A 16,379-nucleotide genomic window follows, 5' to 3' on the forward strand; every position below is an offset into this window, starting at 1 on the left:
CCAAAAAAACATAAATACTTTGAGATGAAGGGAGTATATGTAACGAGAAGCACATGTTGTTTGGAGATTTGCAGTTAATTAATCATTTATTATGTCAACATTTCTAAAGAAAACAAACATTTGCCCGTGAACCCCGTTCAGCATTTAGAGAGAACAAAATACTAATACAACTTCTTTAACAAAGTGAATGCTCTAAGCTAGAAAAAAATACACAGCTGCAAAGTACTCACTATTTGTTCCAGCAAAAAATGGTCACTGTCGAGGAGCTCCGTCGGGCACAACGAGCCGAGGGGCCAGCCACCGTGTTGGCCATCGGAACAGCCAATCCTTCCAATTGTTTTGATCAAAGCACTTATCCTGACTATTATTTTCGTGTCACTAACAGTGAGCATAAGACGGAGCTTAAGGAGAAGTTTAAGCGCATGTGTAAGATAATTTACTCTCCTTTTGTAATACATTCCATTTTATTTTTTCTTATGTCTTTTTCAAACTGCCTTATTATGTGTTACTTGATCCGAGGATCTTTCGGAAGCAGCCTCTCTATCTCGAGGTAAGGTTTGCGTACACTCTACCCTCTCCAGACCCCACCAATGAGAATACGTACACTAAGTATGTTGTTGTTTGTTTGTTTTAATTTTTCTTATCCTCGTTGCTACGAGCCAAGGGAGGAGCTCTCCTTGTCCAAAAGGAGTCATTTTACACCCCTTTTGTCAGGAAATTATATAATTGTGCAGATATGTTACTTCTTTTTAATGTATATACATTATATGTTCGAATTCTATTGACTTTTTTGTGTGTTTACTCTTTTAATTTTGATTTTTTTTTTCATTAAAATCCTAAATTCACTACTAGGAGCATGTTAATGAACCTTGCACGGGTGGTATTGAAACTCAAATAACGTTTTAGTTAATATTGGTTTACATTTTTCATATGTTACAGGTGCTGGATCAATGATTAAAAAGAGATATTCACACTTAACAGAGGAAATCTTGAAAAAGAATCCTAATATTTGTGGATACAAGGCACCTTCCTTTGATGTTAGGCAAGAAATAGCAATTGTTGAAGTGCCAAAACTTGGAAAAGATGCAGCCCAAAAGGCCATCAATGAATGGGGTCAGTCCAAATCCAAGATTACTCATTTGGTCTTTTGCACCACTAGTGGTGTGGATATTCCTGGGGCTGACTACCAACTCATTGAACTTCTTAGGCTTGGTCCATCAATTAAGCGACACATGATGTACCAACAAAGTTGCTTTGGTGGTGGCGCCGCTCTCAGATTGGCCAAGGACTTAGCGGAGAATAATAAGGGTGCTCGAGTCCTTGTTGTTTGCTCAGAATTAATGAATGTGATGGGCTTCCATGGCCCAAGTGACACTGACTTAGATGTTTTGGTTGGTCAATCCCTCTTTAGTGATGGGGCATCCGCTGTCATTATTGGATCAGATCCTATCTTCGAAGTGGAAAGGCCTTTGTTTGAGCTTGTATTCGCAATTCAAACTCTTCTCCCGGATAGTGGACGTGTAATTTATGCTAACCTTAGTGAGGCTGGATTGATATCCCATATACATAAGGATACTCCTACGTTAATCTCAAAAAATATCGAGAAAATTTTAGTGGATGTATTTCGGCCAATGGATATTTTTGACTGGAATTCAATCTTTTGGGTAGCTCATCCAGGTGGACGTGCAATTTTGGATCAAATTGAACTAAAGTTGGGCCTAAAGCCTGAAAAGTTCAAGGCTACAAGACATGTCATAAGTGACTATGGAAACATGGGCAGTGCCTCTGTTTTGTTTGCTTTGGATGAGATGAGGAAAGCCTCTATCAAGGAAAGGTTGGGTAGCACAGGTGAAGGCCTTGAGTGGGGTGTGCTTTGTAGTTTTGGGCCTGGATTAACAATTGAGGCAATCGCCCTTCGTAGTATCTCTATTTAAGTTAGGATTTATTTTGTTTATCGATTCAAGTTTGAATTGCCTCTTTGCTTTACATTCTTTTTATTTGCTATTATATACTTGTCGTTACTATTGCACATTAAAAATAATGATACTCTTAACTAACTAAATCAAATAACTCACTTTATTTCTTGCTATCTTTATCTTCTTGGAGGTCTAAATAATAATTTTGATCCTTAAGTTACTGCTTTATTATGATTCTGATCTGTGTATTACTCAACTAAGCATATTCATCGATCCTTCAATCAAACAAACAGTATAGTTTTAATTCAATCACTTCTAAGCAAACAGACTGTTATCTCTGAAATATCTATTTGTCTTTCAGAAATTAAAAACAAATAAATAAGTCGAGAACCTATATAAATGTCTATCTCCCGTTGAGGAAATTGAAAGAACGAACGAGTGAGCTATGTAAAGATTCAGATACATAGTGGCATGCACCATACAAAGTTTAATGGGATCATTACCCATAACTTTGTAATCCATAGACCATAATGTAGGCATGGCCGCATGGCAATTAATAATTCACCTTGGTTTTGGTGCTTGATGCACCACATTATCTTGAAGCAAAAATATAAAAAGTTTAGTACAAAGTACATCCTAAAAAATGAATTTAACAATAATAAATTTAGTCCTCTGCGCGTTATGATGTAATAGTCGGATTAGTTTTTTGTATATTTTAGTATCTTATTAATGTTCCATCGAAAAGATAAATTAAATAATTTAATTTGTGGTTCATGTTGACCAAATTATTGTTTCCTCTATCAGCTTCATCTTTGTTGACCTTTCCGAGCTCCAACAACCCTACACTTCTACTTATTCTAAATTCTATTCTCTAAATGACTTCCTTACCCTTTGTTTACTTCTTAATGTCATTTCCAAGGACAAAATTGAGCTTTAATACAAGACTTCGAATAAAATATAAAGGATAAAGGATTTTTTGCATAAATAAATGTGATACAAATAATTACGTGCAGTTGAAGATATTCAAAGATATTCTTACACTAAATTATGACAAATGATAGGAGTATCTTTTTGTTTAACGTTTCATCTTCAAGATATTCTTATACATACTGAGAATGAAAATTGCATCATCTTCAAGATATTCTTATACATACTGAGAATGAAAATTGCATTAGTCCCATAATTTTGATCTAGTGGTAAGAATGCAATACAAGTTATGTGTGTCAGACATAGGATAACCCTATTGGCGGCTCTCAACTAAAACTTAATATTTAGGTGGAAAAGATTAAATTGATGAACCCATTATATATTGATTTTGAAATTACGACACTAATCCTCAATGATTATTTTTTTATTATAAAAGGAAGAGCGAAATAGGCCTAGGTAAACTTCCCCTTACGACCGTGATGATTAGTTTTCTTATAATATGATAAGGAGGGAAGAATAATTATCACGTTGCATATTATGTAAAGATGAAAATTTCATTTACGCGCTCAAGTAAAGTCAAGAATACTTTTTCTGTCATGTCAGTTTTTAATTTTTAATAGGTACACATTTGTTAAGACTTAAGTATCTAATAAAAGGATCCAACAAGTTTAAATGAGTTTACCTCTTATAAATTTTTCTCTAGAAAATTGAGACGTGATCGACATATTCAACAAAAATTCTCTCTTTTCTTTATACCTTATAAAATAAATGGCGAAGGCTCAAATATGTCCCTAACCTTTGCAAAATTGCACACATATACCCGTCGTTAAAAGCTTGGCTCGAGTATGCCCCCAACGTTTTTTTTTTTTTACACCAAATCTGCCCTTATACTAACGGTGCCCACAAAAACTCGGGTCCCCCTCTTTTTTTGACCCGTACCCGATGCCCCGCCCGAACCCAACAAATTAATACCCATTCTCAGCCTTTTTCTCTCATTTCACTCTCTCTTCTTCACCTCTTCTTCAATGGAGACCGACCCATTTCACTAAAAAATTAGGGTTGTAAATTCCTCTTAGATTGAATGATATTTTAACTAGTATAGCTTTATTGTTTGATTTTGCTCATTATTGCTCTTGAAATGTCTGAAAATTCGAGCTCGTCAACTGGTCGGGTTTGTGGTTGTGGAGTTGCTGCACTCCATTTGACTTCGTGGACTCCAAATAACCCCGGTAGACGCTTTTTCAGGTGCCATAAGCCCGATGTAAGCTAGCTCTTTTCTTTTTCATGGTGTAATTTGTTTTATGGTTGATTTTCATTTTTTTTTTGTTTTGCCGTTAATTTTCTGTTTGTCGAAGGCATTATCTTGTAGATACTGGGTATGGGAAGACAAAAAAAATTCAACAAGAGCTATCCAAGTGATCAACAAATTGAAATGTGAAAAGGATGCTCTCATTAGTGAAAACAATATTTTGAGGAGTGAAAATGATGCGCTTATTAACGAAAACAAGTTTTTGAAGGATAAAGTTGAGTTTCTTCAACTTGAAGCTTTGAAGGAAATTGTGGATGAAGTTGAGGCGAACTCTTCAACAATTCATAATGATGATTTTATGGAAATTGTTGATGAACTTGAGGCCAATTCTTCAACTATTGATAATGTGACTTTTAAGGACGTTGTGCATGAGCTTGAGGCTTTTTCTATCGATAATGAAGATTTTAAAGAAGTAGTGGACGTGGTTGATGCTTCTTGTATTGGCGGAAGTGTTTGGAATTTGTCGATAAAAGTTTATGTTGTATTATTGTGTTGCTTTGTTTGGTTTGTGTTTAGTTACATGTTAAGAGGGAAGATTTGAAAAATTGATCTAATGTAAGGGTTGGAACATTTGGTTTGTGGCTTCAGTAGTTCTTCTATTTAGATGTAATGCGATGTAATGGTTTCGTTGCTAGTGTTAGGTAATGTTTTCGTTACAAGTGTTTTTGATGTTAGGTAATGTTATGTAATGGTTTCGTTGCAACTCTTTTGACGTTTGGAATGCAATGAAAGTTTGATCCCTAGTGTTTTTGTGTCTTCATGTTCTTGTTCCTTTATGGTTTTGTTCCAAATTCTGATTGTAATTAGGATCTTTACTTCATAGCAATGTCTAAAACACTTGCATCTTTACTTCATCTTTCAAATTTTGTTGCTAACATTCAAAGCGGAAAGAGATTACATAAATAAAATGATTACTTAAATAGAAATACCGAGACCTAATCCTCTATTTCTATGATTTCCATCTCAACATTAACAAAGAAGGTTATGTGCTCTTCAATTTCGCAAGCTTGAAAACGTAACACCATTCCTATTGTCAGGTCGTTAACGTCAAGAAATTTTTTCCAACCTTTACATAAGCGCTTGTATCTGCCAACCTTGTACTTCATGTAGTATGCGCCACCGTTGTAAAGCACGACTGCTTCGCGGTTGTATCTTGGTAGAAATTGGAAAACATCAGGAGGAAAGATGAAATCGTCATTTTCAACGTACGATTTGGTTAATTTTTTGTCAAACGTCACTAGAATGTCGGTCATTTTTGTTGGAGATAGGGCTGCCTAGAATGGGAGAGACAAAATGAATTATGTGGGGTGTGTTAACAAATCTGAGCAAGGCCCACTAATTTATAGTGCATTGTGAGTTATTACCTTCACCAAATAAATGAGTAATTGCCAACATCTAACCCCCCCCCCCCCCCCCCAACCAACTATTTAATGGTTTGACCACATAAATGTCCCTATCTACACGGTCTTGGCAACATACATTCATAAAGGTTCAAAGTACCAAGACATTGGCCACTGATATTCATAATCACATTCACATTCACATGTCAACAGTAACAGTCAACTGAAATTCATATTCACATTCACATTCACATTCAACCTGAAATTCATAATCACATTCACATGTCAACAGTCGATATGTCAAATGTGTCAATGAATTCACAAAAAAACAATCTGCTACAGCAGCTAAGATAAGCTTAAAGGTTGTACATCAACCATCATTAAACATTTGTCCAAAAAGGTAACCAAAAAGTTGCAACACATGTTATACTCCAGAATCTGGTATAGCAGCTGCATTCCCTTTTGATCCAATCTTCTTCCTCTTTCTTCTTGCTTGAGTTTCAAGCTGCCTGGGTGTAAGTGCTGCATTGCCTCCCCAAGTTGTTTTAGTTGGTGAATATGGCAAGTCTGTGGGCATTGACACTCCATCAGCACCTTCAATAAACTGAATTCTTCTTATACCAGTTGGTGGCCTCACTTGCAGCTTTCTTGCCTTCAGTATTGTCTGTGACTTAGAGATAATTAAGGGCCGCAGCACTGGATCTTCCTCATGGCCAATATCTGGACCATAGGCTTGTGATTGTTGTGTGGTGGCTTGAGAAGAGTCTTGTGTCATATCTTCAGTTGCAGCATCAGTGTGGAAGAAATCTTCCAACCAGTCATCAAAGTCTTGAGCTTCAGGTTGTGTGGAGGATGATGCAATGTTTGAGGCACCCTTTTGCTTTGTTTTATCAACCTTCTGTTGTTAACAAAGGATAAATGTTTAAGAATTTTACATGAATAAATTCTGAATGGAGAAATTAAAAGACTATCTTACCACCTTGAAACAGCCTCTAGCATTGTGGTTCTCTCTACCACATTTGCTGCATGTCATAACCAATCCCCTTCTTGATAGACTCCACTCTCCCTTCCTTTTCCTTGCTTCATCAGGTTCTCTATTTCTTCTCTCTTTAGGCCTGCCCACAGTCTTGGCAACATCAGGTGGTTCCATGGCTTGAGCTTCAGTAATCTTCCAGAACTGTTGTCCTCTAACAGGTTGCAACTTGTTCTTGTAAGTCAAGGAATATGCCTCATTGCTGTAGAACCAGTGCATTTCATCCATAGGTTCACCCTTCAAAACAAATAAATACCACCAAGTAGTTAACTAGAAAAGACTTCTAAACCAAAAAAAAAACTTACATTACACTAATTTGATACCTTGTCATACAGGATAGCTTTGATAGCATGGGGGCAAAGGATTCCAGATAATTGCCAAACTCTACATGTGCATCTTTTCTATGAAAGATCAACAATATGCCTATCTTCACCTTCAGATATTTCGTAGCCATAGTCACCATTATACTCAACCTTGCAGTAGTGAGCAATTGCCCTGTAGTCATCATACAACTTCAGAGATTCTGGACTAAAGTCACCATCCCATTTCCTGATTTCATCTTCATTTTTAACCAACAACCTCATAACCTTTGTCCTAATTTCCTCCAGCATCCTGCTGATTGGCATTCTTCTAGCTTCAAGAATCCATGAATTAAATGACTCGGTGAAATTATTGTCAACCATCATGTTTTTACACTTAGTGTCTAAATATGCTCTACACCAAGATTGCGGAGGATAGTGTAACAGATCCTTGGCAGCAGAATAATTATCTTCCTTGGATAATTCACCCAACTTTTTGAGTCGGTCTTTGAACTCTTCTTCATAAGTGCTCCAAGCACACCACCACATCAACTTCTTCATTTGTCCACTTCTCCACTTCTTTTGCCAATTGGCCTCAATGTGTCTCACACAGTATCTATGGTGAGAGTTAGGTAACGTATTCTTCACAGCATCAACCAATCCCTATGACAAAAACAGAAACACACAGTGAATAATTTGATACTAAATCAAAAGGAAAACACTCAAAAAAATGAAAATGTTACCTTTTGCATATCTGAGATGAAAGTCACCCCTAGTCCATCTTTTAGTTCCAAAGACATCTTCAAACACTCAAAAAACCAAGTCCAAGTCATGGTTGTTTCTTTGTCTACCACAACCCAAGCAAGGGGATAAAATTGTTTCATGGAGTCTTGAGCAAGGGCCACTAACATCTGATCCTTATATCTACCCTTCAGAAATGTACCATCAACTCCTATCAATGGTCTCAACCCACCTTTCCAACCCTTTTTTAATGCATTGAAGCATATGTACATCCTCAAAAATTTTCTTTTACCTTCTTCAAGAGCACTTCTTGATATATTTATCACAACATCAGTGCCAGGATTAGATTGTCTAACTTCTTGCCCATAAGCCTCAAGTTTCTTGTAATCATCAACAAAACTGCCCTCTAACTTCTGAAGAGCTAACAACTTAGCCCTTTTGAGCTTAGCCTTAGTCACATTTAAATCAAAATTATTCTCCAACTCCCTTCTCAAGTCTTTCACCTTGTACTTAGGATTGCATTGAACCTTTTTCTTAAACAACTGAGCTAAAGTATTCTGATCAGCCCTAGGATTCTTGAAAGCTGGTTGACATATGTGTTTATCAATAAAGGTTTTGATGCTCAAGCAAGTACTATTCTTTTTTTATCTGTTGAGATATACAACCTAAAGGGGCAACCCTCCTGACATTTGTAACTAGCCCTCGTTCTATCTGTTTTTTTTTTAAAACCAGCCCTCTCTTATTGACCAGTGCATAAAAGTTAACTGCAGATCTAGCTTCATAAACATCCTTGAAAGTCATACCTATCTCTAACTCTTGAAATTATTCCAACTTATCAGTTACAACCCTCTTTTTTTCTTTCACTGACACTTCATTATCTGCAGAATCAGATTCAAAAGAATCATCTGATTTTTCTTCATCACATTCAGAGGCTACATCAAAGTCTATGGAAAAGGTTTCTGTGTGGTGAGTGATATTTCGAGCAAAAACCTTTAGTTCAGATGCATCAACAACAAAGAAGTTAATATCCTTGAATTCTTTAGAGAATAAGCATTGTAGAGTCCTCATACCCTCATCAGAAGTAACCAAGTAATACCTCCCGGAGGGGCCAGACACTAGAAGCGGCTTAACAACTCTAAACCCGCAATGTTTTGTAAATTCTTCACAAACAGATTTATAAGTAATCATACAAGCTTCACAACCAGCCAAAGTGTGCATCAACTTTCTATTATAGACTGTGTTATGTGAAAAGACCCAATTACCCCCATAGTGGAAGACCAGATCCACTTTCTCAATCATCTTCACGGACAGCACATGAAAACAATAGAAAAAGCGGACACAAATGGGGGACCACATCAGTAAATAAAGCCATAAAACATCAAAACCAGACAAAGTGTTCCCAACTACCAAAACATCAGCACCTTTAAAGGACCACAACAGCTAAAAAAACACACCTTTAATGACCAAATATTTGTTCTTTAGTACATAAAGGTACACAAACAGCTAAAAGAGGAATACTTTACTTGATTATCAAGCACAACAACCTAAAAAAAATCAACTTTAAACGTACACAAACAACTATAAACAAGAATAAAACACTCGAATCTCAATTACTACATAAAACCCTAACTGAACCCACACACAAACACTAGAAAAAAACACTAACGGGCATATTTAAATCAGAAATAGATGCCTAAAAACACAATAAAATACTGGAATCTCTCTTACTATATAAAACTCTAACTTAACCCACACACAAACAGTTCAGAAAAACCCTAACTAGCATACAAAATGATAAATAGATGAAATAAAAACTCAGACCTTAGCTAATACGACCGGAAAACAGCAACAACGACCTTTCTCCGATCAAACAGCAACTCAGACCTTAGCTAATACGACGGCCCTAATTTTTTAGTGAAATGGGTCGGTCTCCATTGAAGAAGAGGTGAAGAAGAGAGAGTGAAATGAGAGAAAAAGGCTGAGAATGGGTATTAATTTGTTGAGTTCGGGCGGGGCATCGGGTACGGGTCAAAAAAAGAGGGGGACCGAGTTTTTGTGGGCACCGTTAGTATAAGGGCAGATTTAGTGCAAAAAAAAACGTTGGGGGCATACTCGAGCCAAGCTTTTAACGACGGGTATATGTGTGCAGTTTCGTAAAGGTTAGGGGCATATTTGAGCTTTCGCCGTAAAATAAATATTCTTTTGTTTTCCACTTTTCCAATTTCAACTATTGCTAATCATTTGATTAGCCTAGCAAATAATGGGTTTATAATAATTAATCTTTTCAAGGATCAAATGATTAGTGGCCTGAAGGTTATAAATTAAATCATTGATTTAGACATGGTTGGGACTTGGGTGAGTCTAACTTATAAAAAATAAATGCTTTAATAGTTGGTGAGTGTACTTGGATATCCTATTATGTTTTTCAATGGTACACCTGACCAAATACAAATTCTTATATATTAATTATATATTATGCTTTAATGGTTACAGGTATGCAAGTATTACTAATACAGAAATTAGTTACCGCATAAAATAATACTAAATATATATATATATATATATAATATAAAGTTAGGCATAAGCAAGGTGATGTGGCACCTCTCTATGACCACCATTCTTATTAATTTTTTTCTCCTTTTTTTTGAAATTTTTCTCTTATTTTTCAATTATTTAATTATTTAATTTAAAAAGTCATCTCCATAACTCACACCACTTTATCTTCATAAATTCTACTTTTAATTAGTACCAATAATATTCATAACTCCCAAGCCTTTTATATTCATAACCTCCAATTATTTAATGTGTAATGTGGCCTTATTTTGAAATAAAATATTATGCTTGGAGCCAAAGTTTGCTTGTATGGATGAGAAATTTTTGATTATTTTCATTTTCTTTTTCCCCAACTTGGAGGCCAAGTTTGGCACTATAAAAGGAAAGCATTTGTCTCCATTTGAATACACACCAAAAACAATTCAAGAGCTTCTCATCTCTTAGCTTTGTCTTCTTCTTCCTCCCTTTTTTTATTTAGAGTATTATTGTAAGAGAGTTATGTGTTGGGAAACACTTGTATGAACCCTTCTTTGGAGTGATCTTGTGAGGTTATTCTCTTGGGATACTTTTAGGGTAATTAGAGTATTTACTCTAATTTTGTACTCTCTATTGTACTCTTGTTGATATAGTGAAATTGCTCCTCTCCGCTTGTGGACGTAGGTCACACTGACCGAACCACATTAAATTTGTGCCTCATTTATTTTCTTTACTTCCTGTTGTTATCAACTGACTATTGTCTTTGTTATTATCATTATAATATTGTTTGGCTAAATTTCTCATTACCCGGGTTACCGATCCTAACAAATTGGTATCAGAGCCGGATCTAACCAAGTAAATTTCAGTAGCCAAAAAGTGACTGTAACAAAAACTTATGTTGAGAAATTTGACCGAAGTGCAAACTTCGGGATGTGGCAATTGAAGATGGAAGCTATCCTAATTCAGGACGGCTTAGATATGGCACTAGAAGGAAAAGAAAAAAAGCCAGAAAGTATGACGGACCCCCAGTTTGTTGTCATAGATAAAAAGGCAAAATCAGGTATCATTTTAAATCTCTCAAATGAGGTTTTACGTGAAGTATCTGCAGAAACCACAACCAAAGGCATGTGGGAAAAATTAAAACCTTGTATATGAAAAGGACAGTGGAAAATAGACTTTACCTGAAGCAAAAACTTTACACATTTCGTATGGTTGAAGGTACTTCGATATTCTCACATCTTGATGCATTTGAGCAATATTGATGCTGAAGTTAAAGATGAGGATCAAGTCGTGTTATTGCTTATTTCCCTTCCCCATTCATTTAAACATATAAGAGATGCTATGCTTTATGGAAAGGATAATATCAAATCTATTTTAAAATCAAAAGAACAGATAGATAGAGATATTACTGGGGAAACTAGTACACCCCTTGGGGAAGGCTTGTTGTAAGAGGTAGATCCGATAAGAAAGAATCAAGTAGTGAGAGGTCTAAATCAAGGTCAAAGTCTAGATACAGAAATGTTGTGTGCAAATATTGTCATAAGAAAGGTCATATTATTTCTGAATGCTATAAGTTGAAAAACAAAGAAAAGCATAAGGAAAAGAAAAATGAGCACCAAAATACTAACACCGCTGAAGCAAGTGTAGCTGCAGATGAGACCGAGGGAACAATATTTTTAGCTACTAACAATAGCTTTAAATCTAATGATGAGTGGATTTTAGTTTCAAGTTGTTCTTATCATATGTTTCCTAATAGGGATTTGTTTACCATATATGAATCTGTTAGAGGTGATGTTGTCTTAATGGGCAACAACGCTCCACGCAAAGTTATTGGTAAAGGTAAAATCCGAATCAGAATGTATGTCGGTGTGGTGAGAACTCTCACTAATGTTAGATATGTTCCTGACTTAAAGAAAAATCTCATCTCATTGGGCACTCTAGAATCTCTTGGGTGCAAATACACAGGTGAAAGTGGAGTTTTGAATATCTCGCTAGGTGCTCTTGTGATCATGAAAGCACGTAGATCTGGTACATTGTACACTTTATTGGGATCCACTGTTACACGTGCTGCTGCAGTTTCCATATCAAATCAACCTGATTCCGACATCACCAAATTGTGGCATATGCGATTGGGGCATATGAGTGAGAAAGGTCTTTCCATTCTCAGCAAAAGATGTCTCCTATGTGGACAAAGTACTAGAAATATGGAGTTCTGCGAACACTGTGTGTTCGGGAAGTAGAAAAGAGTCAGCTTCAAATCTCCAGCAATTTATCGAACAAAAAGTACTTTGGATTACATTCATTCAGATCTTTGGGGTCCTTCTGGTACCCCGTCAAAAGGTGGTGCCAGGTATATGCTAACTTTCATTGATGATTATTCAAGGAAAGTTTGGGTTTATTTCCTGAAAAGTAAAAGTGATGTTTTCTTAATTTTCGAACAATGGAAAGTTTTGATTGAGAAGCAAACATGAAAACAGGTCAAGGGGCTTAGAACAGATAATGGCTTGGAATTTTGTAATGATAAGTTCAACGAATTTTGCAAAAATGAAGGAATTGCTCGACATCGCACTGTGAGGATGACCCCTCAGCAAAATGGTGTTGCAGAAAGGATGAACAGAACACTTTTGGAAAGAGCTCGTTGCTTGATGTCAAATGCTAGGTTAACAAACGCCTTTTGGGCAGAAGCTATCTCTACAACTTGTTATATTGTCAACCGTGCTCCTTCTGCACCTTTGAACTTTAAGACTCCGGAGGAAATATGGTCAGGTACTCCTGCTAATTATTCAAATTTAAAAAATTTTGGTTGTCCCGCGTACATGCATGTGAATGAAGGAAAATTAGAGCCAAGGGCCAAAAAGTGTATTTTCCTTGGATATGCATCTGGGGTGAAAGGATATAGACTATGGTATCCTGATCCCAAGTCACCAAAATTTGTAATTAGCAGAGATGTAACCTTTGATGAATCCTCTATGTTACATCCCAGAAAAAAGTCTTCTAGTTCTTGTAATAAGAATAAACAGCAAGGTATACATGAGCAGGTGGAGGTTGAGCTTGGCATTCCTTCTGAGCCAAGCTCATCAACTGTGGAACAAAATACAGTTGAAACTCCTGAAGTTGAACCAGAAGCTGAAGCTCCAGAAGTTGAGCCTGAAGTTGAACTAAATGAGTATTCCATAGCCACACACAGACTAAGGAGACAAATTCAAAAACCAGGAAGGTATGGAGATTATGTTGCATTTGCTTTTTCAGTTGCACAGAAAATTGAAGAAATTGGAGAACCATCAAAATATTCAGAAGCAGTTTCTGGTGGTGATTCAGCCAAGTGGTTGATTGCAATGAATGAAGAAGTTGAATCTCTCCACAAGAATGGTACTTGGTCTCTTGTAAAGCCGTCATCAGGAAAGAGAAATGTTGGTTGCAAATGGGTCTTCAAGAAAGAAAAAAAAAAGCATTTCAGGGGTTGAAAATGCATGGTATAAGGCACGATTAGTTGCAAAGGGCTATAGTCAGGTACAAGGAGTTGATTTTAATGGTATTTTCTCACCTGTTGTTAAACATAGCTCCATTCGTGTTTTGCTTGCCTTAGTTGCAATGTATGATTTGGAGTTAGAACAGCTTGATGTTAAGACAGTTTTCTTACATGGCGAACTTGAGGAACAAATATATATGCATCAACCTGAAGGTTTTGAGATTGAAGGAAAAGAAGATCATGTTTGCTTGTTGAAGAAATCCTTGTACGGATTAAAGCAGTCTCCGAGACAATGGGTCAAAAGGTTTGATTCCTTTATGTTGGGTCATGGTTATTTGAGGAGCATGTATGATAGTTGTGTTTACTTCCGGAAGTTAAATGATGGCTCATTTGTTTACTTATTGTTATATGTTGACGACATGCTCGTTGCTGCAAAGGATTTGACAGAAATTCACTACTTGAAAAGTTAGCTGAAAAGTGAATTTGAAATGAAAGATTTGGGAGCAGCTAAGAAAATCCTTGGCATGGAGATCAAAAGAGATCGAGGAGCCAATAGGCTATTCCTAACCCAGAAGAAGTACTTGGAGAAAGTCTTGGAGAGGTTTAGCATGAAAGATGCTAAACCAGTGAGTACTCCTCTTGCTGCTCATTTTAAGTTATCAGCTGCTCAATCATCGCAGTTAGAGGAAGAAGAGAGGTATATGGCACATGTACCATATTCTAGTGCAGTTGGCAGTATTATGTATGCGATGGTGTGTATACGTCCAGATATTTCACAAGCAGTAAGTGTGGTAAGCCGGTATATGGCTTGCCCAGGTAAAGCACATTGGCAGGTTGTGAAATGGACTCTCAGATACTTAAAAGGTACTTCAAACGCATGTTTGGAGTTTGGGAGAACTACTGCCTCTTTGGTTGGTTTTGTAGACTCTGATTATGTAGGTGATCTTGACAAAAGAAGGTCACTGATAGGCTACGTGTTTTGTATTGGTAGTTGTGCTATCAGTTGGAAAGCTACATTACAATATGTAGTAACTTTATCTACTACCGAAGCAGAATATATGGCCGTAACTGAAGCGATCAAAGAAGCCTTATGGTTGAAGGGTCTATTTACTGAACTTAGCTTACACCAAGGTGGTATTACCGTTTTCTGTGATAGTCAAAGTGCTGACTAAAGATCAAATGTATCATGAAAGGACGAAGCATATAGATATCAAGTGTCACTTCATTCGAGAAACCATTGCTGAAGGAAAGGTCTCTGTTAAGAAAATCAACACCAGAGACAATCCTGCCGACATGTTCACAAAAGGTCTTCCAGTTAGCAAGTTCAAGCTCTGCTTGAAATTGATTGGCATTCATGAAGAATGGTTTAGCCCATATGGGCTTTTGCGGAGAGGGTGGAGCAAAATTACTATATCACTCAAAATTAGGCCAAGGTGGAGATTTGTAATGTGGCCTTATTTTGAAATAAAATATTATGCTTGGAGCCAAAGTTTGCTTGTATGGATGAAATTTTTTTGATTATTTTTCATTTTCTTTTTCCACAACTTGGAGGCCAAGTTTGGCCCCTATAAAAGGAAGGCATTTGTCTCCATTTGAATACACACCAAAAACAATTCAAGAGCTTCTCATCTCTTAGCTTTGTCTTCTTCTTCCTCCTTTTTTTTATTTAGAGTATTATTGTAAAAGAGTTATATGTCGGGAAACACTTGTGTGAACCCTTCTTTGGAGTGATCTTGTGAGGTTATTCTCTTGGGATACTTTTGGGATAATTAAAGTATTTACTCAATTTTGTACTCTCTATTGTACTCTTGTTGATATAGTGAAATTGCTCCTCTCCGCTTGTGGACGTAGGTCACACTGACCGAACCACGTTAAATTTGTGCCTCATTTATTTTATTTACTTCTTGTTGTTATCAACTAACTATTGTCTTTGTTATTATCATTATAATATTGTTTGGCTAAATTTCTCATTATCCGGGTTACCGATCCTAACATAATGTGTAAATTTATGGCACCAAAAAATCACACCAATATAGTATTTCCATCCAAATAAATATGCATGTTTTGACCCCTGTAAATTATTCTCTACCTTTGAAGTAAGTTTTCTTTCGGTTTTCCGGTTTTTGATATGTCTATGTTTTCCTTCATGTTTATGTTGTTAACATTTTATGTTTTCCTTTATGTTTGCTTGGTGCTTCGTGTATTTTTGTTGTAAAATTCTTTCTTTATTTTGACAGATTGTAGCAAATCAAATTTGCATGTTTAAAAAAATGATTTCGATTTTCCTCTTTCTTTCCTTTTGTATTTTTTTAAAGAATTTGATTACCTTATATTAACAATAATATAGTTTTTCCCTTCTCAATTCTTAGACATGAAGAAAAACGTTTTTTTTTTTTACTTTTAATGGAATTTGATTACCTATGACAACATATAGTTTTCCCTCTTCAATTCATATATCTAAAGTTTTCATTTGCTTAGTTAATTCTTAATTTCTTCTGATTTTTTCTTTATCGGCGAGGTTAAATAACTTTTTATGTCTCTAACTAGGGTGTTTCGAAAGTGGAAGCACCCGAAAAAAGTCATCACATACATGTATGTTTCTTAAGGAAGTACGTATATATTCTTCCGCATGTGGATCAACTTTTAGTAAGCATAATAGAACACAAGAATGTACAATTTGTTTGTAGTTCATAGAATGCAATTTAATTCATAAGAAAGCTAATTAATTCCAGATATGAAAAATTACAGTACTCAAGTATTTTGTTTCTTATTGTTCATAAAAGTCTTCAAAGTTTTCAGATTTTCATAGAATATTA

General features: G+C 36.0%; 2 protein-coding genes across 2 annotated transcripts; one reads left to right on the forward strand and one right to left on the reverse strand.

Moving 5' to 3' along the window:
* The first annotated feature begins 141 nt into the window (after positions 1-141).
* LOC132604351 (chalcone synthase J-like) lies at positions 142-2,735 on the forward strand. The gene is made up of 2 exons (XM_060317833.1): positions 142-426; positions 940-2,735. The coding sequence occupies exons 1-2, from the start codon at positions 249-251 to the stop codon at positions 1,932-1,934; spliced, it is 1,173 nt and encodes a 390-aa protein (XP_060173816.1). The 5' UTR covers positions 142-248; the 3' UTR covers positions 1,935-2,735.
* A 4,191-nt stretch (positions 2,736-6,926) lies between these two features.
* Positions 6,927-8,366, reverse strand: LOC132601938 (uncharacterized). Its single transcript, XM_060314986.1, has 3 exons — positions 8,231-8,366; positions 7,568-8,148; positions 6,927-7,487 (listed from the first exon to the last, which is right to left on the reverse strand). The coding sequence occupies exons 1-3, from the start codon at positions 8,364-8,366 to the stop codon at positions 6,927-6,929; spliced, it is 1,278 nt and encodes a 425-aa protein (XP_060170969.1).
* Between the last annotated feature and the right edge of the window lie 8,013 nt (positions 8,367-16,379).

The sequence above is a fragment of the Lycium barbarum genome, chromosome 7 (assembly GCF_019175385.1).
Source record: "Lycium barbarum isolate Lr01 chromosome 7, ASM1917538v2, whole genome shotgun sequence".
NCBI classification, from domain to species: Eukaryota; Viridiplantae; Streptophyta; class Magnoliopsida; order Solanales; family Solanaceae; genus Lycium; species Lycium barbarum.

Coding starts and splice junctions, on each gene's coding strand:
- LOC132601938 (XM_060314986.1), bottom strand. CDS start 8,366: ATGACTTTCAAGGATGTTTATGAAGCTAGATCTGCAGTTAACTTTTAT. Junction 8,149..8,230: donor CAGGAGGGTTGCCCCTTTAG/GTTGTATATCTC, acceptor TATGTCAACCAG/CTTTCAAGAATCCTAGGGCT. Junction 7,488..7,567: donor TCATCTCAGATATGCAAAAG/GTAACATTTTCA, acceptor TTTTTGTCATAG/GGATTGGTTGATGCTGTGAA.
- LOC132604351 (XM_060317833.1), top strand. CDS start 249: ATGGTCACTGTCGAGGAGCTCCGTCGGGCACAACGAGCCGAGGGGCCA. Junction 427..939: donor GGAGAAGTTTAAGCGCATGT/GTAAGATAATTT, acceptor CATATGTTACAG/GTGCTGGATCAATGATTAAA.